Here is a 26,969-nt window from a genome sequence, read left to right as displayed (position 1 = left end):
TTTCTTGAAGAGAAATAAAACAGAAAAACAGAAAAAACTCTTAATTCACATTTGCAATATAATCCAACTTATCCATTGAATCCATTGAAACATATTTTATTTATCAAATGAGAAAACAAAGAAGTTTTCTTATAGACTTATGTATATATTTAAAATGGTAGAATCTCCTTGAAGTCAAACTGAAATTCTGATAACTTCATGAACTTCCCAGTCTAGTCTACAGATTGGATAAATGTACGTTGGTTGTTTCAGTGTATTATATGTATACATGTAGATATCACACATGCTCACAAATTTAAAGCAAGCAAATCTTCACACAGAAGAAAAACTGAAACATTTGTGCAGATGATATTGCACTGCATTTCTGGACAATTTATTTACTAATTTATTAACCAAGCAGCAACAAATATCTATAATTCAACTTTGTTAAAATTATAACTGTATTTTATACACTTATTACAACTTTTTAAAACAGCAATTATAACTAAAAATAACTAAAAAATAAGATTCAAAACAGTATTAAGGGAGATTAAACTTCTATTGTTGCAACATACAGTGCCTCAAAAGGGAAGCAAATGCCAGAGAATGGGGCTGATTTTGTCTTTGTGGTTTCTTATTGACTCTGATTCATAAATAGAGCATTATAAGAATCTTGACATTTAACTCAAAGCCTGCAATATAATTTGATTCTTTTAATGAAATACATGAGCTTTAAAAAGATTTTTCTTTCCTTTCTCTCTTCTCCATCAGTGACAGCATTTCTTAGAACCAGATGTGATATTAAATGCATTTTGAGAAACACAATACAACTTATTGGAAGTGCAGACTGTAATATTTATATCCAACTCATAAGCAGTTTAACATTTTTCTCTACTGTTCTGACCCACAAGAAAATCACTGCTCTGAAGCTACTATCTGAACTGGAAGGAAGTTCTTCGCTATAATTTTGATAGTTATTTAATATATCAGATTATACTACTTTTTAAAAAATGTTAGGTGAATAGAATCTCTTATAGTTTAACCTTCAATACACAAAAGCCTTCAATGGCTAGCTATTGCTTCATATTTCTACAGAGAGGGAGGGGTTTAAAAAAAGAAACAGAAAATACCTTAATACACATAGATAGAAAATATTGCTTGGAGATCACACAGTAAATTCTGAATTGATCTATTGGAATATCTATCCACAATTGATGACTTAATGATACTCAAAGCTTAATTAAGCACAGACACCCAGTAGTAAATAATAGAAGCACAGTAAGGCTAAATATTCCTTCCCTTCCTCAAGAATTAAAATTAGAGGATAGCTTTCTTTATATGTATTTAAAAGGCTCTGGATCAAATTGAAGGCATCTTTGTCACAGAAAACCCAAAGAAATCTACAATAATTATACTCTAAACATTCCATACACTGTTAAGTATTAAACAGGAAATATTAATATACAGTGTATGTATGTATGTATGTATGTATATATATGTATATGTATATATGTATAGGTATGTATGTATATGTATGTATGTATGTATATGTATATATGTGTATGTATGTATGTATGTATGTATGTATGTATGTATATATATAATTTTCCCACATCATTATAGTTGTGCTTTTAAAGAAGCCTGATGATGGCAGATGAGATTCTGTTGAAACGTTGCTACAACTTTAAAAGTACAACTATAATGACGTGGGAAAATACCCGAACAAAGCTAAATACCATACATGTAAGTACCTGCAAAAACTTAAGAAAACATACATACACACACACACACACACACATACGTGTGTGTGTGTGAAACCAACAGGAAGCAGAACTATTCCATTAAATATTCTTTGCATTTTCATTCATTATTACCTTTGTTTCCTAGTTGCCTCATTCTAGAAAGAGGCCCATTTAACCTAATTTAGTCATTAGATAGAAATCAGTTTGGGTGTTTAACATATTGCAGTGGTTGCACTAAATGGATATTTTTTTCTGCTGTTCATTAAGGAGGGACCAAGTTTTCCACAGTGTTATCACAATTCTTGGGTGGCAACAAATTTGAACCCCCAAAAGGATCAAATTTGGCACAATGTTGCATAAAATAAAGACAGATTTTAAAATAATTACTGTGACATAATAGAAAATGAGATCCATTTTGACAAAGTATGGAAGGCTATGATGTGGTGACTCGTGTGTCTTTGCTTGCTCTCCAATTGAGGGAGTGTTTCATGGAGTTGTGAAATCTCAAACACTGGAAGTTTTTAAGAAGAGATTGGACAACCATTTTGTCAGAAATCGTATAGGATTTCCTGCCTGAGCAGGATCCCTTCCAACTTTGTTATTCTATCCAAGATCTTTTCCAACTTTGTTATTCTATTCTATTCTCAGAAAAATCAATACGGCAGCCATAATTAATGGTATACCTGTTTACTATGTGCATCACATATAGGACACACATTAAAACACCTAGAGCTTCAATTACACCCCTCTGCCACCAGATTCAATTTCCTGAGCACACCCGCAGAAACCTTTGCTCCAGCTGCTAATTATTCACAAGCATCCCAGTTTAAAGTACTATCTAAACTGATTCTTATTTATCTTTAAGCCACAGGCATCTTGAAAATGTCTTCAACTGGAGCTTGCCTTTATATGGAAAATCATCTTTGACAGCCCTTTAAATGTATGACTGCCTTTTGTAAAGTAGGATATTTGAAACATCCTAATCACAAGCTTTTGTATTCACCTTACCTTTGTTGTAATATAATAACTGAACATTGCTCAAACCATGCCAGGAGTTATTTCATCTGAATAGATCTAATATGTGGGAACAACAAAATGCTACATTCTAAGACAATTTCTTCCTAATGGCCAAATATGTAAACAGACTGGGGTTTTTTTTTTTTTTTTTGGAGGAATAATTTAGTAAAGAACCCTTAATAAATGACAATAGGCACCACTAACAATCAATTTAGAATATAGGGATATAGTTGTTAATCTTTGTCCTGTGCCTTTGAGAAATGCATTCAGCAATCCACACAACATTTCTACTTTCTTGTTCCTTCAGTTTAACGTAGGAATAAAAAACTCCAAAATGAAATTGACTGTTAAATGCCAGCACGTTCATTTTTACCTGTACAAAAAGAGAAATATATTTAATTATATTTTTTTAAAAAAACCGATAACTGGTTACCTGTAAATCATGTCTTTCTCTCTTCAGAATTCAAAAGAGCTTTAGCAATGGCAGTAAATCTAAATGGATTTTCCTTTTGCTTTGCTCAGTAAAAGCTTGCCTAAGGTTTAACTATATCTGAACGTTTGTGGCAATGCTTCAAATAGCTCACAGGATCATCAAAAACAGCAACATTTACAGAAGGGGCAAGGAGGGCAAAACTGTCAAACGTAGCATTGTGGTATTGTGCTACTTGCTCCAGCCCTTTTCTTTATGCATTGTGACATTATACCTGCCCCTAAGGATGGATTTTTTGGCCAGACATTCTGATGCTGTTTTCATCATTCTGATGAAGAATGACATGTTGTATGCCACTTATCACAAAGGTTAAAAATACATCTTTTTTATTAGAAGCAGGGAAGTTTGTGAATCTTAGAACAAAGTCCATACCAACCTTTGAGTCACATATGAGAAAGGCCCTCACTGCAAAAGAGGATGGGTGTGCCAAAAGATATTTAATGGGTGGGTATTACATTAAAGACATAATGTATTAAAATTAATGAAATGTGTATTATAACTTAGTATTCATTTTATTATATTCATGAAACATGAATTTATACACGATTACAGTGATTTCAATCCCTTCATGTCTCAGTCAATTTAAAATAAATTGAAGTCTCTCTGAAGAAAATCAAATAAGTCCAGAGTCGCATTGTAGGGGGAGATGGGCAGCATGATAGATAAGTAGGTAGATAGATAGCAGGCAGGCAGCTAGGTGATAGCAATTTGTTCTATTGGTTACATGGGGAGATACAGAGACACCTCATAATGCATCTTTTCCAACCTACTTATCTAGGAAACCTTTTTTGAAATTCTTTCCTAATCTTAGGTACATCCACAGTACATCTGTCTGTTGGGAGGCCCACAAAACAAAATATCTCAGAATACATTGAAAAGAAAGAGTTTGGGAAGACAGTGTTTGAAAGAATGATCAAATCTTACCTCAAGCTCAAAAAAAGCATCTTCTAAGGTTTTGTCACCTGTACCACTTCCAACCATTTCAAAACAAGCCTTGTATTCCTGAAAACACAAGCAGCCACTAAATATTATGTAAAACATTCACAAATTACTTATTTTTGTTCTTGGTAAAGTGATCTTGGTAAATTGATTCTTCAGTGCATAGTTCTACTTCACATGTTTTATAAATTGCAAAGCATGTTCCCTCCCTTCCTCTCTCTTTCTCGCCTTTCTTTAAATCAGGCTTGTCCAACCTGCGGCCCATGGGCTGCATGCGGCCCAGGTCGCCTCGTAATGCGGCCCAGTGCCCACCCCAACCTTCGTACCAGAGCCAGCGAGGAGGAGGAGAGGCAGGCGCGAGGCGGGGCGAGGCGAGCGCCACGCCAAGCAGCAACAGAAAAGGCGGGCGCCATCATAGCACCACCTCCTGCTGTTGCCACCACCGCCGCTGCTGCTTCTGCCCCTGCCGCCGCCACTTCTGCTCCCGCTGTCGCTGCTGCTTCTGCCCCAGCTGCCACTGCTGCTTCTGCCCCCGCTGTTGCTGCCACTTCTGCCCCTGCCGCCGCTGCTGCTCCTGCCCCGCCGCTGCTGCCCCCGCCGCTGCTTCTGCCTTCCAGTTCTGCCTCATTCAGCCAGGCCATTTGCAGGAGGAGAGGTAGGCGTGAGGCGGGCAAGCTTTCTCCCCCGCAAAATTTGACTGGAAAAAAAACCGTGATAAACCATGATTAAAAACCGTGATAAAAATAAATAATTTTTAATAAATAATTAATAATAAATAATAAAAACATCTCACTAACTTCATTTCCAAATAAATTTAATATGTTAACTATGTTTTCTATGGTTTTTTTGGATGATCAGGTATCGTTACTGTTATTTTATTTTATGTGCAGCCCAAACCAAATTTTCATCTTCTAATGTGGCCCAGGGAAGGTGAAAGGTTGGACACCCCTGCTTTAAATACTCCTTCAGAGAAAGATTATAGAGGCCAGCACTCAATGACAACCCATTCGTATGCATAAGTTCTTGGATTCAGTTCTAATATCTCTAAAGAGAACTGCTGTTCAGTCACTATAAACAGAATCTAACTAGGTGGATTGCTGGCCTGATTCAGTTTAATGTCTGTACAATTAATCTTTTATGGCACTATCCCAATTTCATGGATTGGGCTCACACATGCTATAACCTATAATATGCTTGGTTTGTTTTGATTTAATATATTGCATAAATCCAGTCAACATGATGAACAAGCCATGTTTATAATCAGGGTGTTATGCGATCCCAAATAATTCTGATTTATTCAAGACATTAAGATGAATAACCTAGCTTAGTGTCAAGTATAACCTTCAGCATTCCTTATTACACATACAGAAGTAGAGAAATGCTGCCATGCAAAATAAATTTGTCTTGCACCTATATCTTCATCATTTTATTAAATAATGTTGATAATTTATAGTTTTATAAGATCATAAAAGATGGAAAAATAAAGCCTATGGTAAAAACATTTATCTATTTCAGAAAATAGAATTTTTTTTTGTTTGAAGCCACTATACATAAGTATTCTTATATTATGTTCAAATAACTAGCCCTTATATTCAGCTTCTAAATGTTCAACAACTGGTTAACTTAGAGTTTTTAACAGCAGTTATTCCTCCAGAATTATCGTATTTCATGTCTCAGAAAAACAGGAACAGGAAATGGAAATAGCAATCTCCACCACTGGGCAGAGAGCTCCATGCATTTCATTTAATGAAGAAGGTTCAATGTTATCCATTAGCTTTGTTTAGAATCTGGTACACCCAGTATGTAAGATTTTTAAAATTTGCCAACATATATCCTAAAGTGGTATAGGTAGAGTATGTTTTTATCAGGCACAATTTGGAAATTACATACAGCATAGTAATCTGCCACACCCTTCACTTGCTCATAATCCTCAGTCTTGGCAAGCATATCTAAGCCTTCTGGATACAGTCTGCCACAAGTTGGATACAGTTTCTGTCGGTCTTCTTTACTTAGTTCTGTTCCAAATGAATTAATTGTGATAATAAATGCCCGCCGGTCAGCTTCAAACTGAATAAAGTAAAACATATGACAATTTTACATATTTTTAAAGGATCATTCATAGATGCACAACTGTTACACTTAGTATTAGTAATCCACTGGAATCCTCTCTGTCTTTTGGCAATGTAGATTTTAAAAACTTTTTTTTCCCACCTGGTTAAGCTTTCTTTGTTAATAATATAAAAGTTAAGTGAACACCTTTTCCACCCCACTGGGAACTCATATTATTTCCTAGCAATGTAACATATTGCAAAGGAAGCATTGAAAGAGCACAAATAAAATTAGTTCAGTGAAGAAATATCTAGATTTTTAACCAATGAAATATTTCAAACCTTATTTATTAAAAAGAAATCAGTAGGTTGTGTGTACTACAGAAATGAATCACTTTTTGTGCAATATTTAATTCTGGCTGTTATGCCAAGGACAGGTGTCTACGGAACTATTAGAGAAAGAAGTGCCACCAATGGATCACTGATCAATTTCTATTTTTCTCGGTTTCTCAGTTTTTCCAATCTTTTTGATTTGAACTTTTGATAAATTTCTTAGTTTTCCATTCAATTTTTTTTTGTAAATTCCATTCCTATATGAGTTTAAAACTTCTTTTTAAAAACATAACAATATGTATGCATTTTTACACATTGTTCCAAACAGATGTTATTTGCAATCTTGACTAGTGTTACATGTTTGTATATTTCTTTTTGTAAGCAATTCCCCCTTAATGCAATGCATTCTTGTTCGTTTATTTCATTAATACATTTTTGTCCAACTTCTGTCCAATAAATATACATTAGTGCTGGAGATATAGCAGATCCATTTTCACCTGCAAAGAAGAACACCAAAGAAACCATTGATGAAAGTTAAAGTAAATGAATATAGATTGCTGGATAGAACGTGGAGGGAGATGCACTTATCTTTAATTAAAATAAAGATAGCATATGTATTTTATCATTTTTCTAGCCTTAAATTTCTTCTCAAGGCTGTGTATGCACATATACTAATCAAAAACATCAGACAAGAGGAAACCTATATACCAATTCCACCTGTGCTTTTTACAATTTTGTAAACAACAAACTAAAAGACTCAAGGTCCATCCCACCCCTGATAGGACCTAATGGTAAAGACTGCAACGATGACACCATTAAAGCCAACATCTTTAACACATTCTTCGGCTCAGTATTTGTAAATAGCAATGGATCATGCCCAGTATTTCCTAGCCGAACCATAGACAACTACAATGATCTAATACATATTGATTTTTCAAAAAACAATGTTGAAAAAGCACTACGCAATCTAAAGCCATCTCTATCTATTGGACCGGATGGAATATATGCCTACTTCTTAAAAAAGCTATCCACTGCCATAGCTGAACCTCTAAGCATAATCTTTGAAAAATCTTTCAGGACCAGCTCCTTGCCTAACCCATGGTCACAAGCCACGGTCATCCCCATCTTCAAAAAGTGAGACCCCAGCCTAGTTGAAAATTACAGACCAATCTCCTTATGCTACGTCACCTGCGTCTCCTTATGCTGCGTCATGGAATCAATTATGAACCAATCCATTACCCTCCACTTAGAGACAAACAACCTACTCTCCAATAAACAATTTGGTTTCAGAAAAAAACTATCCTGTAATCTGCAACTCTTACACTGCAAAAACATATGGACTACACAACTCGATCAGGGCAAAGCAATAAACGCAATCTACATAGACTTCTGTAAAGCCTTTGATTCAGTGGTACACTACAAACTACTCCTAAAACTAAAATTTTATGGTATCTCTGGACAACTGCATAACTGGATAGAAGCATTCCTGTCAAACAGACAACAAATGGTCAAAATTGGGAGTGTCCTATCAAATTCTGTACCTGTCAATAGTGGTGTCCCCCAAGGAGTGTTCTAGGACCAACTCTTTTCATATTCTACATAAATGACCTCTGTGATCATATCAAGAGCAACTGCGTTCTCTTTGCTTGACTAAATATCAGAATGGTCAAACAAATGGCAACTTCAAATCTCAACAAATAAATGCTCTGTCTTACATATTGGCAAAAAAAAATCAGAAAATAAAATACAAGCTGAATAGTCAAGATCTTGTTGATGATCCAAGCTCTGTAAAGGACCTTGGAATACTCATCTCTAACGATCTAAGTGCTAGAGCCCACTGTAACTACATAGTGAAAAAGGCATTAAGAGTTGTTAAACTAATCCTACATAGCTTTTTCTCTGGTAATATCACACTGCTAACTAGAGCATACAGAACATTTGTTAGACCAACACTCGAATACAGCTCATCAGTCTGGAACCCACATTACGTATCTGATATTAGCACAGTTGAGAAAGCCTAGAAATATTTCACAAGAAGAGTTCTCCATTCCTCTACTCATCGTAGAATACCTTATGCCACCAGACTTGAAATTCTAGATCTAGAAAACCTTGAATTACGCCGTCTTCGGTCTGATCTAAGTATCGTATATAAAATCATACATTGCAATGTCCTACCTGTCAATGAATACTTCAGCTTCAACCATAACAACACAAGAGCACACAATATATACAAACTCAAGGTTAACCGCACCAACCTTGATTGCAGGAAATATGACTTCAGCAACAGAGTGGTCAATGTCTGGAATACTCTACCTGACTCTGTGGTTTCTTCCCCAAACCCCAAAAACTTTAACCTTAGACTGTCTACTATTGACCTCACCCCTTTCCTAAGAGGTCTGTAGGGAGCGTGCATAAGCGCACCAATGTGCCTACCGTCCCTGTCCTATTGTTTCTTTTATTTTTCTTATATGTACCCATTTCATGTATTCATAACTATGTATATACTTATACCTATTATCTTGTAAGCAATTGACAAATCAAATAAATAAAATAAAATAAATAAATATTTATTGGGTAAATATAGATTTTGGTTATCTATATTTAATAATCTAATAACCTGTTACCTTATCTAATTTAGTCAGGATTCTTAGAAAAATCTAAAGTATTTCAATTCTATTTTTAAGGAAATGTATTTCTGCCATATGTGCTATTAAAATAATTGAATATACTAATCAAAAGTGTACTGCAGGCTGTGGGTGAAAACTGGTTCTGGTCACCAAGATAGAAAAAATGCTGAGACCCTAGAAAGAGTATAGAGAAGGGCAACAAAGATAATAAGGGATCTGGAGTCCAAACCATTAATGATTTAGAGAACTAGGTAAGTCTAGTCTAACAAAGAGAAGACTTAGGAGAAATCTGATATAGTCTTCCAATACTTGAGAGGCTGTCACAGAAGAAGACAGAGTCACAGAAGAAGGCAGGGGGCATTACAAAAAGCTATAGATGGAAAAATAATTAAAAGAGAGATTCAACTTAAAACTAAGTAGAAATTTCCGAACAGTGGAGCAGCTTGCCTCTGGAAGTTAGGGATGCTCCATCACTGGAGGTTTCAGGACGAGACTGGGCAGCCATTTGTCTGGAATGGTATAGAATAGATTCTCCTGCCATGGACAGGGAGTTGGGCAAGAAGATCTCCAAGCTTCTTTCCAACCCTATCATTATGTTCTAGGGTGGCCATGGTGATAGATGAGATTAAAAAAAGAAATATAAAATTTTTCTTACCTCTAAAATAGGACACATTATATCTGCTGTAGTGCCACCTTCTTTTTTGCAGAATGCATAAAAGGCCTCAAGATAGGACTAAAACAATAGAACAGAAAAACAACACATTTATTTTAAAAACCCTCTTTAAAAGATCACAAATAGGATTCAACTGGAGTTGTTAATATTGATGCAAGTCCAGGACAATAGGAAAAATATGAAAACTTTATATTATTTACTACAGAATGAAAGTAAGGTTAATGTGTTTCTTCCACCATTAAGCTTATAACTCATGGGTTTTTGTAACTGGATGCTTTTCTCTGGTTTGCTTTCTATTTGATTTGATTTGATTGCTATTAGCAATCTTGGATATGATTTTGGGAAGGAAGGCATAGGGATAAGATAATTTCTTCCACATTCATTTGTCAAATTTGCACATTTCTGCCTATCCCCTGGAGACTGTAATTAACAATATGAAAACTAAGAACTCTGTTGAAGCCAGTGCCTATGCTACAAATTTTGAGAGCATATTTATGTTGTCTCAGAAAATATACTACAGTAAGTTAAGGAAATACTGTATGTTTGTCTGTGGAGATTCTCAATCATCCAGCTCATGGTTGTCCCAAAAGTGGGTTTTCCCCCCAAAAGGTAATTGGACATTCTTGGTTTTTTTCTTTGGAAATGTTTTACTTCTTATCCAAAAAGCTTCTTCAGTTCTGAAGAAGCTTCTTGGATGAGAAGTGAAATGTTTTCAAGGAAACAAACAAGAAAGTCCAGTTGCCTTTTGGAAAAAGCATCTTTGGGACTAGAGCATATTTCTTTGCCTATTCCTCTAGCTCACCTGAATGTCATCCCAAACTATATTGCATAAGAGCAATATTAAAATAACAGTTGAATTTGGAAATCTTGGTTTCTACTTAATAACTAGAAATATTGCTGAATAGGTTTCAACATCAGCTGACAGTGCTTCTTGTAACGGCAACCCTAGAGGGGTAGTCCTATCATTAGATACAGTGATGTCAGGGCATAGGAATGGCAGTCAAATGTTAGAAAACAGAGCTGTATGTAGACAGCTTATCCTCTGATCTTTAAAGCTGTGTCCACTGTGGAGGAATCATTTAGTGTTAAAATAAGAATGTGTAGCCCAGTGTTTTTGAACATTGGCAGCTTTAGGATGTGTGGACTTCAACTCCAGAATTCGTCACCCATTTAGCCAGTTGAATTAACTTGGACGGAATAGTGAAGAAGTAGGAAGAATTACTTTGTTCTCTGTCATTCAAACCAAAAATTTCTTGGGATGACTTCTGAAACCTCATGCAAAAATATCTGTTAACTAAACTCAGAAGGACTTAGATGTGAGCAAACCTGCATAGATTAACCCCCAGAAAGTTATTAATGCCTTTTGCATAGTTAGATATGCAATATTTTAATATGCAATTATTGTTTGTCTATTGGCAGCAGAGAGATTTGAAAGGTTCCATTTAAACATTATGCCGGAAAAATATGTTCTGGAGTACACAGAATACATACTCATTGTGTGTTCTCCACGTGTCCTTTGCACATGAACCTGTCTAAATTCTATATGTTGAATCCTATTCTTGAACAGAATGGCTTTGTGTGTGACAGATAATAACATAAAGTAGAACAGAAGTCACAGAGTACCTTTGAGGGTTTTTTTTGCCACTGCTAGTAATAAATATATTTATCTTATGTGTACTTAATCTTTCATCTATATTTATATGATACCAATGATAAATCTGCCACTAATTTTAGTAGTCTTAATTTGCACAGATTTCTCTACACAACAGAATTCAATAGAATTTAACTGGGGTTTACCTTGTACAGTTTGTTGCGCATGAGTTCAATATTCATTTCATCCAGGTCATTTTCAGATATACAATCTTGAAAAAAGTCAGCTGTAAAGAATTATATTTAAGATATAGGTCAAATTTCAAAGAAGTTCATTTATTAAATTTTTAAAACATGTTCAAATGCTAAGCAAAATTTCAAATTATGAAAAAATAGAAGAGAAAATAGGAAAAGTTATAATCATTATAGAACAATGTTAATGTTAAATCCCCAGAAGAATTGTGTCAAAATTAAAATGGTAAATGGTAGCCATAGCTTTCTGGGATGCCCTTCTGAAATACTACCTTATTATGGCTGGTTTTTGTTATTGTTGTTGATGACGTTGTTATAAGGAAAGTTTTGTAGTGGCTAGAGTTTGGCAGCACATTGCCAATTCCAGAAACAGGGTCCAAATATAGCTGTCTTTAGTTATTATTATAGAATGGGTTAGGAAAAGTGATAGAAAAGTTTTCGAGTTCTGTGTTTGCTATATCAGATTTGAAATCTTGAAGAACTATTGTTGTTAGAGCACCTCAATTTACAACATCCAGATGTATGGCTTTTACAGTAATTCTGGGAATTCATAGCAATAGGCATGTGAACTGAGACACTGGGAGAAGTGCCTGATTTCAGAAGGGTAGCCTCATTGGAGAAGATTAGTAAATCTGATTCAGTTGAAGGTAGCTTTGGTTCATATGTCACCAAACTCACATAGAGACATATTTAGATTGCAAAAATGTACACACACACCCTTTTTGGCACAGTAAACCAAATTATCACGATGAAGCTATAAGAAATGCTGAACGTATTAAAAACATGTATGACTGAAGAAGAGGAAAGGACATACTCAATATTGAGTTTGACTGTCCTATGTAAATAGATCTGCGAAGGCACCCTTTAAATAAAGTTAATTGAGTTCTTATCATCTTAAAATGAATCAATTTCCCAAAGTGATTTCTACATATTGGATGTACCAGAAAATTTTCAGTAAGGATTGTTTACAATACCCTTCCCTGTTGAAAATACAACTCAAGAGTTGAAATATTAACTCATGTGGTTTGGATTCAATTTATTAAGGCTGGATCAATTACTGTCTTATTAAAAGAGCATATATTTATCTTGGCTGTCTCCCTTAAATTTGGGATTCATCATTATTAATATTTTTCATTTTTCAGATATGGTACTGATGAAAAGAATCATGATATAACATGGAAAGAAGAAATTTACCTGATCTGCAGCAATGGACTGGTTTAAAATCCCTTGTTTTTTGTTTTTTTTTAATTGATAATTTTGACAAAGGGGCAAGAAAGAAGACATTCCTCAATACTGTCATGGTATTTTTGGTTGAAAACATTTTTCCAGACTGTTTTTATTTTTTTCCCTTTACCCCTAATTTTATTTTATTTTATTTTCATTATTATTCATTTTGAGGATATATTGTTAACTTTATTGAATGTATTTTTCTTCTGTTAACCAATTTACTGTAATAAAAGAAATGCATGAAAAGCAAACATTCATACAAAGGGTATAGCATGTGATCTACTTAGCTAAAGGATGTGTAAAAACTATTTAATATTTATGCCTTCCCAGTACTAAAACAATGTGTGTGCTGTAATCATGAAGTAAACCAGAGCATAATAAGTTATATTCATTTTGATGGATCACATTTTTTTTAAAGGAAGAAGATATAGTAGGAAATGTTCTCTTTCATGGGAACATACTTAGAAATCTATGAAAAGATTGAGTGACATACCTAATGGTGTGTCCACCAAGATTGCATTGAAGAGCTCTGCAGGGTTTGGAGCAATGCTGACAGCTTCCATTTGCTCGAAGTTGCCCAAAGGGTGGCACTTAAGAACCAATTCATCTATGGGTCTTTGGCGCAATGTACCAGTAATGAGGAGAATCACATTATCAATCATATAACTATACCTAGCATGACAAGATAACATCAGTCAAAGGTTTTATTGCATTCTCTGAAAAATATTTTAAAATCCAAGAATCAGGTTAATGTTAAATCTAATATCGGGCTTTGTAGCAGAACGTTAATTTTCCTCTAAGCAGGGATCATATGATAAAATGGAAATAAGAATTTCTTCACAATGCATGCTACATTAAACAAAATGACAATATCATCTAAAAGGAATCTATTTTGCGGAGCCTTGCACATTGAGAGGTAGGAAAAGTCCAACTGTTTTCACATTTCATTATCTGCATGTGGGTTTTGTGATCCTCATTCTTTCTCATCTCTCTATCAGCCATTCTGAAACATAACCTTCAGATATTTTGGACCACAACTTACTAGTCCTGGTCATAGCAGCTGAGCTGACAGTACTAGGAAAGCAACAGGTCTGGGAAGAAAATGTTACTTTATATTGATAAATAGGAGACACATGCTACTGACTCTTAGTAATAAGTCACATAGCAATGTGTTTGAAGACACATCTCTGCCCTTCTTCTCTGGGTGATAAGTCATTTGGGTTAAATATTTAATTTTTCCTCTTAAAGTTTAATTAATACATTTTATAGAGAAGATGTACACAGACTTTCCTGTTTTTAAGACAAGACAGATTGGTGGCATCAGGGACTTAATATAATATTCTAAGAAATGAAGTATCAATTCAAATCCATTTACTTAATTTCAGTATTATATAATGCTGACTCCCAGACAGACTCTCAGCAGGTTACAAAAATACACATAGCATTTACTCCCAGTAAAGCAGAATACCAAGTCCAAGTTACATTGGCATCCAAGTAAGCAAATATTAAAACATATAGAATTTTTTTAATGTGTGCATCCCATTTTTATTATATTAACTCAAAGTGATGAACAAATCCAACACAACTTCCTCTTATTTTCCTTATAACAACCCTGTGAGAGGGTTGAACTGAGAGAAAATGACATGCCCAAGATCACCCTGCTGAATTTTATGGTGAAGGTGGGACTAGAACTCACAGCCTCCAACTTTCTAACCTGGTAATATCCATTCTCCACATTATCTGCCTCTGGGGATAGTACCACCCAAATCTCCAGGATTAGAATATTCTACAGAAATGGAGCATGTACCAAGAAACACCATGTTGCTTTCTCTTGATTTCTTTCAAGAGGGGCAGGGGTGGATATGGGGAAGAGGTCTGTCTGAATTACAGCTCAAAGCAAATTCATTGGATGGAACAGTTCCATTTAAACCGGGCAGATCTGTAACTACCCATATTCCAAACCATAATGGGCTTTATGCATTAAGAATAACCACTGAACTGTACTGCATGTTATGCCAAAGCTGCTTCTGGGTTGTCTTCCAAGGCAATTGCTTATAGAACCTTTTACAGTAATCAATAGGTTATGTTTCCAATTCAGACTGATAAAACACAGCAATTGGCACAAAATCTTAATAATTGAATAAACAAAGAATCGGTGCTTCAAACAAAAGAAGGAAATATAATATTAGTATGGTGGTGTTCCTATGTCCAGTCATGTTCAACTCTAGGGGCAGTATTCATCTCTGTTTCTTAGCCAAGGAAGCCAGAATGATTAAGATTTCCACAGTCATGTGGCCAGCATGACTGTAAGTTGAGGCAATCAGAATGCTATTACCTTCTCACCAAGGTGGTACCTGTTTATCTACTTGCATTTGCATGCTTTTGAATTGCTAGGTGGACAGGATCTGGGGAGTTCACCCCATTGCACAGCACTTGGGTCTTAAACCCAGACTTGTAAGCTTTCCAGCAGACAAACTCAGGGTCTTTAACTGCTGAGCCACTGTGCACCCTACAATAATATTTTAAAGAGTTAAAAGGTAAGTATTTGAATATATGAGTGAGATTGGCATAGTGATTAAGGTACCAGGCTAGAAACAAGGAGCCTGTGAGTTCTAGTCCTGCCTTAGGTCAAAAACCAGCTGTTTGACCTATGGCCAGTCAGTCTCTCTCAGCTCTAGGAAGCAGGCAATAGCAAACCACTTCTGGAAATTTTGCCAAGAAAACTACAGGGAGTAGTCCAGACAGTTGCTAGAAGTCAACAAAGGAGAGGAAAAAAAACATATTTACTGCAAATTTTTTTAAAATCCATTATTAACAAATAGCTTGTCAGCATGTTTTGAGTCTCCACATTAGTTTATTAAATTACCCTATCAAGTAATTTCTATTGTTTTTCTTTGAATGAACATTACTCTTTCCACACAAAACACATATTTTTGGACAGCAGTCATTTATTTCAATGGAGCTTGAATGTAATTAACATGTCCCATTTCTATTTAAATTGATTCAAAATGCATATAATTTGTTCACCACCCAACAACAGAAACTATGGGAATCATTTGCTATAAACTTATTTGCTTAAAAATGTGCAAATGTTATCACACGAAATAATATAGAAATATGATGTTTTTCCGTACATATGTGATGGCTTGTGACAGATTTTGCTTTGATAGAAGGTTCTAGGTCACTATGTCTTGATAGGCATTCTCAGCAAAGGGAACCCAAAAGATTGGTGGCAATTCAGGAGATAGACTAAGAAGTTATGTTGTTGCCTAAGAGATAATGACAGATGACTCCCAGTCTCCAGTCTAAGTGCATGCTACTCAAAGTCAGTCAGTTATTCTGGCATTTGAGGGGAACAAAAAACTTTCTGTGATGTAGCAATACTGAACACAGCTAACACATAATTGTTCTTTGATGAAAGTCCAAGTTAGCCGCCTAAGGAAAATGTGTTCACGCTAAAATCAGTCACACTAATTTCAAGGAAATATCTTTAGAAGAAATTGTAGATCCACCTCTGGATCTGTTAACTAAAATGAATAAATAAGAAAACAATCAGAGGTTTTAGAAGTTTCTTCCCAGTTTGCTATTTTTCCCAGAATTATTGTGGGCAAAGCTTCATCCCAAACATCACTCATAATAAAAATCTAAGATAAAGGCACCATGATTTGAACTTGGTGGTTGCATCCAGGCAGATTTCTTGGCAATGTTATGAAAATGTCTTTCCTTTGTCTTCTTCAGCAGGGTGGTAGCTTTTACTTATTTTCAATCTATCGAACAGCCCTGGAATTCCTAAATGGTTCTCCATTCAAGTAATTTACCAAGGCTGACTCTGCTTAGTTTCCAGAATGCTAGCATCTCAAAGCAACTTTGACAAATGAACTATGAACAAGGTATCTTGGCCTAGCATTTGCATCTGTAATTTTTAGATGCAAACTATTAATTAATTAATATACTTTCATTTTCTCCAAGTAATCAGAGTGGTTACAGCAATGATACAAAACAATGGTAACTAATGGTTCTAAAAATAATATGTGCATAATAATGACATGACATATTAAAACAATTTAACTCAATTTAAAGTGGAACAGCGAGTAGTAAACAATAATCAAATACAACCATCCCTGCTTGGGCCCAAAACATACCAAATACTGTTCTATTTGGTTAGCTAAATGCTATGTTTCCTAATTGGGTTGTCATCTTGTATTATGTAAAAGTGCCATATCAGGTACCCAGAACATTATAGTAATGCAGTGACCAAGTATCCCAAGCATGTCTATTTCAATCCATGGTGCCAATGCCTGGCATGAAAGAGGAGATTTGTTGGCCTTTAGCTCCTTTTGAGTTCTTGTTACAACTGCCAAGGCTAAAGGTAAGGCACCCATGTGAATAGAACATATAGAAAGACTTGCTCACAATGCTTCCTAACATGCTGTCTATGTGTTTCTCAACCTTAGCAACTTAAGATGGGTGGTCTCCAACTCCCAGAATGCTGGCTGGGGAATTCTGGGAGTTGAAGTCCACTCATCTTAAAATTGCTAAAGTTGAGCAACACTGTTCTAAAGAGCGAGAATAATAGCATCCCAGAGTTATTTTGAATGCTCCAGGGGGGTTATTGGATGTCCTTGCATTTGAATTTTCTCACAAACCCTGGGAGCAACATTGGATAAGAACTTTGTGAGAAATTTAAATGAAAATGAGACCCAACCACCTAATACTACTAAGAATGCTGGGGTGGGGGCTGCTGTTGATAACAACAGTGATCATTCCACTACTCAGGATTGCCTAAATGCTGCTTAACAATGCCAAGTTTTTACAATGATCTGCATTCAACATTCTCTGAACATACAGGCTCCATCTACTTCATACTGATTTTTAAATAACTTTGGAAAAATAGCTTATGCTACAGGGTGGGGGGGATCATTCTAGGGTTTCTTGTTTATATGACACTGGAACATGAAGCCACATAAAGTGATAAGTTTACTTTTGCTGGAAGTTTTCAAAACAGAGTCTGGATGTTCATGTTTCAGAGATATTCTAGCAGATCCTGCACTGAGCAGGATGACTACTGATCTTTTGTCTATCTCTGTGTTATGAAATTGCAACCAGTTTTTACAAAGAAAGAAAGGTTGAAAGGTGAAAAACTCTCTGCCGTTTTTATGACTCATCTTTCCTACATAGTGAAATATTGCTGCAATAACAAAAAAAAAAAAATTCTAGGAAAAAAAGGTTGCAGTTCTTTTTCTGATTTTAAATAAGGCGACCCAACTTAGTATTAAGATATCCCAAAGACTAGTACATGACAGCAAAGAGATACAGAAGACTATCTAGCGGTTGTGTGGCAGCATAAAAATGCTGTATTGTTAAATTTTTATTGATAATGTAAGTCTATGTATTAAACTGGTATATGGCTAAAAATAATATTTCTGGATAGAAACGTTCTGTATTTTGCTTGGCCATTCCCACAGTGAGAAGCTACCTAGCCAAGAAGACACAGTTTATGAAGTTATTTGACAAACATAACATGGGGATTTTCATGACAAATAATTAAACAACAACAGCATATTTAAGAATATGTATGCATGAGATAGCTAGGGTTTTTTAAAAATAAATTCTAAGATAAAAGTTAAATTTGCCTTGGGTTGAGTTTAACTTCCAATGAATAGATGAACGTATCCATGTTGGTTTCTTGGCAACAGAGTGGAGGATTTTGTCATGATCTTTTGCAATGTTTTTTTTAGTGTCCTACTCTAATCTACAACACCAAGATTTTCTAGTTGTCTCCCACCACGTATTCCCCAGATCTTTTCTTATTTTTAACAAAATGTTATACTTTTCATTATTATGAAGATATAGATTTGAGTTCCTCTTCATAGCTCACTGGTACAATCATTTCAGGAAGTAACTTCACTTACGTAACATAATTTAGAAAAGTTGAAAGTGGTTCAAAGGCGTGATTTCTAAAATACTGAAATTCTGTCAGCAGTTTGAATTTTAGTTTATCATCAATTGTAGAGACAGTGAGAGGACCAGTTTCATTGGACAAGAAGTTTCCATAATCTGTGGTTTGTAAGTGTAACTTCAGGTCTAAAACAGAATTGAAAAGATAATAACAATAAATTTATTGTTTTCAAAGAAATTAAGTGACTAATCATACTGATTTCCCATCTCAATGACATTTATACATCTGTATACAATATTTATATTATTTTTAAACACTTTTTAGATCAAAGCATCTGAAATCAATAATCATCATGATATATTAAAATACTATAATACCTTATTCAATAACAAATATATTAATTTTAAAAAGTGGAAAGGAATATTTCCACATTTTATATTGGAAAGGCCTAGGTGAAGAATATATTTTCAACAGACACTTTAAAGATCATATATTGAACATCACTATTTATTAAAAAATAAATAAATAAAGGTTCTTTGGTCTTAAACCCATTCAGTCTGTTTGGTGGAGTAACCTTGCTTTTCTCCTGACTACAGGCATTACAGTTTAAGTACTTGCTACAGGGATTTAATTTTACTCCCTCTGACAATTCAACAGTTTGTTTGAGCATTTTCAAATTAATGTGCCCCGGACATCTATGTAGTAAATGTACACATTCATCATGTGGCTTAACATTGTTATAAACCGAGTTAGCCATCTTCAACAGGTCATCATGTATCACATATAAATTGTTCTCTAAATTAGCAGTAATACTTTTACCCTCTTTCTCTATTATACAGTTTATACTCCTCTAAAGATTACTACATAACCAATATTAACTAACGCCCTTACTGATAACAAATTAAATTTCAGTTTAGGTACATATAACATAGTTAAATGCTCATTTACACAAGAACAATATGCAGTACCTTCACCAGACACTTTCATCTTCCATCCATTTGCCAATGTTGCTTACTCATAGACATCTTTACAAACCTCTCTCTAACTTTAGTAATGCACTGCAATGCTCCACTATCAACAACCCACAAATCATGGTTTACAGTTGAATTGCTAGACATAGCTAAACTAACATTCTTCTTAGCCTTCTGGTGATTATCAGTATTCTGTCATTTGTCCTTCTTATAGAATCTAGCTATCTGTCCCCTAGCCCCACAAGAAACAATATAGGCAGTTGAACACAAATCCTCTTCTTGTGGTTGTTCCTTCCTCAGTTGGTCCCTATCCAGTTGTCTTCTTGCTTCTTCTAACAACCTTCTGGTTATGTCAGTCAATGTTAGTTCATCTTTGGTCAGGACTTCCAGTGAAGATATGTAATCATCATAACTTTCATCCAATGAGGAAAGAATGGTATAAACTTGATGCAGCTCTGAAAATATCAGTTCCTTTTCATGTAGCTCCTGAAAAGTTCTTTTCATGAAGTTCAAATGAGCTAACATATCTCCACCTTTCAGAAGACGTACTCTAAACAGTTTGCATGTAAGATGTATGTGTGCACCTACACTGTCACGAATCCTCTTGAAATTCTCCCAACATCTAGCAGCAGACTCTTCTCCACAAATATGGACAAGCTGCTGGTCACTCAGTGTTAGTCCAATTATACAAAGAGCTTGTTCGTTGTTCCGTTAAAAGTCAGCTAACTTCTTGGCATCAATCCTCTTTATCTGGATCCCAAGCATTTACATCCGGTGGATCTTGAACTATATTCCATAACCCTTCCCTATGCAGAAGTAAACTGCACTTCATAGACCAGGAAACATAGTTTGTTCCGGCAACTGGGTTATCAATGATAGACTTGTTGATGGGTCTTGAACCATCTTTACCAGGATAGTAACCCACAATTAAACAGTAAACAGCTGTCTGTATACGGTACTGTGTATTCACACTAACTCTCAGTTATCTGAGCCTGGTATGGCCTGGGCCCATAACCAGTGTTGAGGTAATTCCCCGTTAGGAAAATGAGTGCACACAGGGTGACGTAGTGAGAGTAATGTTGAATAACACACACACAGCACTCAGCTACACTGTATAGTAAAATGTAGGTTTTACTTCCAGTAAACAGTCAAGCAAAGTCCAACAAACAGTCCAAGTCATACATGGTTATAGCAGTCAGTTTTCAGTCCAGGGATAATACAATTACAAAGTCCAGTATCAAGAACAGTTCAGTAAAAGACAGACATCAAATTCAAGAATAACAATGATCAGCAACAGTCAATAGGGAAATGCAGGAAGGGCAACACGCTCTGGGAAACCAGGTTTCTGGCTCCATCTTATGGCTGTTTGTGGAACCACCCTCAATTACAATTTTAGCATTCCCTTAAATTATTAAAGTATTAAAATGTTTATCCTGGTTTATATATTTTCAACCCAACTGTTAGGTGACTTACATTCTTAACACATTGTAGTAGACATTTTGAGGTACAGGAGCATTCCAAAGTGTGAATGTTCCTGTGTTTAGTTTTAATCTCCAATCTGGATACAAATCATACTTTGTTTAGAGATTATAAACCTGGATTTCAGTGGTGGGATTCAAAAATTTTTACTACCAGTTCTGTGGGAATGGCTTGGTGGGTATGGCATGGCTTGGTGGGTGTGCCTTGGTGGGCATGGGAGGGGAAGAACACTGTAAAATCTCCATTCCCTCCCACCTCCTGGGGGAAAGTTACTGCAAAATCCCATTCCCTCCCAACCCCACTAACCTGCTTTCCAGCTCCATTCTCCTGTGCAGGGTAACAAAAAAAAAGACCTAGCCAATCAGCTGGGACTCGGGAGGCAGAGAATAGATGGGGGTGGGGCCATTCAGAGGTGATATTTGCCGGTTCTCTGAACTACTCAAAATTTCCTCTACCGATTCTCCAGAACTGGTCAGAAGAGCTGAACATCTCTGCTGGATTTGAAATCAAATCTGAAGCTATTTTCTAAATCACAATTGGTGCAAACAATAGTTTTTGTTGAATTCAAAAGATAAAAGTATAAGTCAGAAATTAGAGAATTTATAACCAAACCAAGATAAATTAATTTATTAGGCATGTTGTTCTCTTAAAAAGCCAAAATCTGAAAGCAGAATGTGCTCTTGGCCCAACATCCTGGTTTACAAAAGCCTGGATCCTAACTAAAGAAAACTAGATAGAAATGTTATTCTTTGAATAAGTCTGCAGAACATATTTGCTATGGCAATCAGAATCTCTCCTCAAAATAAGGCTATCAGATCTAAACTGCCATTTGATGTAGCAATAAGAAAGTCTAACTCAGGCGACATCTAATGGCTATCTGGAATTATGCAGCTTACATCTGGTATCCCCGTTTAAATATATAAGGGGCAATCATTCTGACTGAGTTTAAGCAATTTAATCATAGTTGACATTGAACTTGATTTCAATTTCAGTTAACTGCAATTTATATACTATCCACTTGTTTACCTTGATTCAACTCCCTTTTGGGATAGCAGCCCTTGCATGTCATCAAATGATCAAGTCCAGATTTCTACACTGTTCCTGGACGTTGGACTACAGGGACTAAATCCTTTGATTGCTCCTAATATTCCAAATTGGAATTATAGGGAATTGCATTTGCCCGTAAAGTGCTAACTAATATAAACGCAGATATTAGGTATGGAGTAAGTGTTTTGCTTAATAATAATAGCAACAATAACAACAATAACAACAGCAACAACAGTAATAACAATAACAGTAACAACAACAACAATAACAATAATAACAGTAGTATTTATTGTTGTTATTCATCACCCAGTCAGCCAGATGTTCAGATTGGGTTTGATATTTTTGTCTACCTAATGAGTCCTTACCAAGGACCTGGGATAGGCAAATCTGGATGTTTGATGGCATTATTGTTATTGTTACTGTTACTGTTGCTGTTATCGTTACCATTATCGTTATTGTTATATTCATTAACCATGAAACTCAGTCAACTGAGCATTTAAACATGTATCACAAATATCCAGAGGTGGTATTCCACTGGTATAACAACCGTTTTAGTGATCACGCATTTTGTGCGTGCGTTCCGCATTTTAAAAAGCTGTAATGTTTACCTTCTACTGCAGTCCCTGTGAATAAAACAGCTGAGGCAAGGCAAACCAACGTGCCATGCAAATCAGTTGTGCTCTAAAAAAAGGAAATAAAGCAGAAGAAAGAGCGGGGTCAGGCAGGTGGGCCCACATGCTCATCACAGGGAACCGGTTCACTGCCAGCTTATCTTCAGAGCAAGGGTTATGCCTAAACCGGTCTGAACCAGTAGAATCCCATCCCTGCAAATATCACTGACTGGCACTGATGGTTGATACAGGTTGCTGCCAGCATCCTAGGTATTATTGTTGTTATTGTTGTTGTTGTTGTTGTTGTTGTTTTTAGAATTTCACTACTCACTTATTTCCTAAGCAGTAAAATTGTTATAGTAGCTTTTATAGAACAATTTCAAAAAGAAAACTATGAACATCTTGAAGATTTCTTGCAGGGCACACTATGAGTGCGAGCTTAATTAATATGTTTCAAAATGTTTAGGCTTCAGGAAAGCAGTAGGCAATAATCATCCTACATGTCTTCTTTTATTTCTATCAATTCCTATATAATTTCTGGAAACTAACTTCTTCAATTCAGTAATTTCCTCTTTCCATTACAATGAGGTTGAAAGCTCCAATTCCTTAGTATTCTTCTCATAATGATGGTTGTTGTTTGGGTTGGGTGAGTTTTTCTAAGAAAAACCAAAACTTTTTGGAAGTTCATTTTAGTAGGGAGAAAGAAAGAGAGAATATGCTAAATAAATTTTAAAAAATGTACTAGAATGTATCAGAAAAAAGGGGGAGTTGGAGATGTGTGAATAGATTGAGCTACTAGAATGGTGCTGTAAATATCCAGACAGCTGTGAATGACAGCAACACATTTTCTGTATGTCTTTATTGATATCTAGCATCCTGCAGTCTTTCAAGGTTAAATCTAGCAGTCATTCTGTTAGGCTAAAGCTTGCCAATATAAACTAATCGGAGTTGTATGCCAAACAAAGGGCTGCAAAATTAAAAACAGTGATCTGTTGGGAAAACATTTTGAAGATTATAGCCTTACCTGTGGTAAAAGGGTGAGATGTGAAATAACCAGAGGCATTGGCCCTGCATATATGCTCCCTAATTTATTTTCTTTCTTTTCTTTTTTAGATAGAAAAAGTACATAGATGAAACTCTAAATGCAAGATTTACCTGGAGTTAATCACCTCTCAGACTGCCTTGAAGAATTCAGAAAGATCAGGATCCAAAAATAACCTATAATGACCTCAAAACACGAGTGTGTTGTTGTATTCAAGTGACTCTAATTACATTGGAAATTTAAAATATCATAAATATAACATGCGTAATTCATCTCTAGTAATTTTAGTCATGCATATAATCACTCAAAATAAATTAGTAGTAATTCCTGCATTTGTGACTTCTTGTTTTAAGTTGTTATAGTTGTGTTAATTATTCTGGAATTGCTTTAGGTTCATCTATGGATTACATAGATTCTGTATTCTAGTTTCCTTCGGAAGTATTGAAAGCAGCCCATCGACAGTTTAATATAGTCATATATTAGATATATGTACATATTTCTTGCAGCTTCTCTTCTAAATCTAGCCCTAACTCTATAAATCTGTTGCAGCTTCAAGACATCCTAAAGTGTAGCCAAAAATTTTAACAGAGAAATGTTTATGTTTTTGAATTAAAAAAATATATAGTCCTAAAATTCTACTTCTGCTTGTTTCGGGTAATATTTTAATGTGGCTAATGGACCTTGCTACTACTATAATTAAATATTAGACTATAGAAGTACATATCCTCATTATTATTATAACTGCATAACAGCAGCATAATTCTGGTAGAACTCATAATGTAATCCAAAAAGCTTACTAACTTTTTTCTCAAGGTGATTTCTGCCTGCATCCTAGTTGAGATCTAAAGATCTCATTTAAAGATAATTCCACGTTTCAATCTTGCTAATTTTAGTCACATATCCAACATTCCTTCATCCAAATTTAATCTAATGCCAAGATAAATATGTTTTTCTCTCCTTGAGAGAGACAAGACTATAATTTTGCATGGCACAGGGTCAGGTTATTCACAGAACCATCTTCGACCCATTACATCAGCCTAGCATCCCACCAAGCAGGTGGGGAAATTATGTTGCAGACCCCATCAATTAAATAACTCCAACTGACGGGGACCAGGAAGAGGGCCTCCTCTGCCATTGCCTCCACCGTGGGGAATATTCTCTCCCCAGAGGTGAGGTAGGCCCCCGCTCTCCTGGCCTTCTGAAAAAGAAGAGACATCGCTTTATGGCCTCTGTGGGAAGCCCAAAGAAGCATGCAAGTTTCATGTTGGTTAGTCCCCTGAAAGCCTCCTTTGTCTTTTAACTAGTTTTAACCTCTTGCCTACTTTTAAACTTTTATGTATACTGTTACATATTTTAACATTTTATTGTACGGTGTCCAGCATCCCTCTCTGAGAAAGGTGGGCAGTACAGAAATGAGATGATAGATAGATAGATAGATAGATAGATAGATAGATAGATAGATAGATAGATAGATAGATAGATAGATAGATAGATGATAGATAAATCTACTACGTACAGAATGGCTGCCAATGAGAAGGCAATGTAGATAGATAGATGATAGATAGATAGATGGATGGATAGATAGATAGACAGCCAGACAGCCAGACAGATAATTTCCCCAAAGCTACAACGCTGAACTTCAACATTACCCAACTCACCTTCCAGGGTTTCACATTGGACTAAGTTAACATAATCAGAAGCTTTCAAGATTCCAGCTTTAAAGCCTCGTACCAGTCCTTCTAGATAACCATGATCCACATTGAAATAAAATTCTGAGTAGCCTGGCATAATGGAAATCTCCCTGTGTGTAGAAACTCCTGAGTTTTCTGTTTCCCTTTAGGAGATGATCACCAGAAGGAGCTAGAATTGGTTGGGTTCAAAGTGAATTCTTTCTTCCTGCTTCATTGTTTCCAATACAAACTAGCTGTGGTTTTCAGTGCTTACACAACATGAACTTAACAGACAGAACTCTTAATTTTTTCCAAGAACTGGACACTTCCCTGTATAAAGAAAATCTGTGCAAGGCAACGAAGAGTAGAGACAAAGAAAGGAAGCTGTACGTTTTTCAAAAGTAGCTTGGTTCTATCTAGCAAGAGTTCTAAAGATTGTGTGCAGCCTAGTGCTTGAAAATATAACTAAATCTTTATACTACTTCTCCTACTTAAACTCTTGTGTCTGTAACTCTTAATAGGTGAAATGGTGCACCATAGGGCAAAACCTTGTCAACAAAGGTACCTCAAATGGGCTAAATTATAAATGCCACGAAGGAGGGAAGAAAAAGAACAAGAAACAAAAAGGAAGGAAGCCCCACACACCCTTCTTAGCTTAGCTCAAGCACCTTTTCCAAATTGTGCCACTCTCCCTGCGCACCTTCACCTATCTGTGCAGCACCTCTTGTGCATCCCATGCCCCCAAGACTTGCTGCCCCCTTGTGCACGCTCCATGACCTGCACAGCCTTTTTCACAAACTCCCAACATTCCCATGACCTCCTTAACCTAGATGGCATGTCTTATACTCACCCACCTTCGACTGTGTTTCAAAAAGTTAACATATAGCAGAGCCATCACAAACATTTTTTGATTTCATAATTTTAACAATTGATGTAATGTATACTCATAAGCAGATTTCAGATATTTAGTTAAATTTATTTTATTTAAAATTTTAATTTTTTGTTTGAATTAAATTCAAAATGGTCCAAAAATAGGGGGAAAATCTGTCTCGATGACATTAATATCTATTTTACAGAATGTAACAACTCTCACTTTTGGGGATGTTCTTCTTACACTGTGAATCTAGGCAATATTGTATGTAAAGCATGATTATGTGGCATAAATGGTTTTTTGAATCCACTTAATCATGTTTTTTTTTTTTACATAAATTGTGGTTAAATCAACTATGAATCTAATGAAAATATGCTTTTGGTCTTGTACTGTAACTGCAAGATTCTGCACAAACTCTCTCCTTACTCTACAGATCTTGATAGGTCCTAATAAAATTCAATT

At 35.5% G+C, this 26,969-nt stretch overlaps 2 protein-coding genes across 2 annotated transcripts in view; one reads left to right on the top strand and one right to left on the bottom strand.

Annotated features, from left to right (window-relative positions):
• The window catches only part of LOC148126424 (uncharacterized), a 42,967-nt gene extending 29,695 nt beyond the window's left edge, over positions 1-13,272 (top strand). Inside the window, exon 4 of the mRNA XM_087931483.1 lies at positions 12,833-13,272. Within this exon, the coding sequence (XP_087787609.1) occupies positions 12,833-12,911 (79 nt within the window). The 3' untranslated portion in view covers positions 12,912-13,272. The remainder of the gene's footprint in view (positions 1-12,832) is intronic.
• On the bottom strand, positions 1,545-25,871 carry ATP6V0D2 (ATPase H+ transporting V0 subunit d2). The gene is made up of 8 exons (XM_026705893.2): positions 25,625-25,871; positions 18,830-19,001; positions 13,411-13,589; positions 11,646-11,725; positions 9,831-9,908; positions 6,058-6,234; positions 4,153-4,230; positions 1,545-3,111 (listed from the first exon to the last, which is right to left on the bottom strand). The coding sequence occupies exons 1-8, from the start codon at positions 25,752-25,754 to the stop codon at positions 2,950-2,952; spliced, it is 1,056 nt and encodes a 351-aa protein (XP_026561678.1). The 5' UTR covers positions 25,755-25,871; the 3' UTR covers positions 1,545-2,949.
• Between the last annotated feature and the right edge of the window lie 1,098 nt (positions 25,872-26,969).

The sequence above is a fragment of the Pseudonaja textilis genome, chromosome 3, assembly GCF_049901715.1.
Source record: "Pseudonaja textilis isolate UNSWEBS1 chromosome 3, rPseTex1.2, whole genome shotgun sequence".
NCBI lineage: Eukaryota > Metazoa > Chordata > Lepidosauria > Squamata > Elapidae > Pseudonaja > Pseudonaja textilis.
This window is presented reverse-complemented; position numbering and strand designations above follow the sequence as displayed.

Bases quoted from the DNA above. Each gene is read 5' to 3' on its own strand.
- ATP6V0D2 (XM_026705893.2), bottom strand. From the start codon at position 25,754: ATGCCAGGCTACTCAGAATTTTATTTCAATGTGGATCATGGTTATCTA. The intron at 11,726-13,410 runs GTATGTCACTCA...AATTCTTTACAG, and splicing joins CTTGGTGGACACACCATTAG to CTGACTTTTTTCAAGATTGT. The intron at 6,235-9,830 runs GTAAGAAAAATT...TACTTTATTCAG, and splicing joins TAATGTGTCCTATTTTAGAG to TTTGAAGCTGACCGGCGGGC.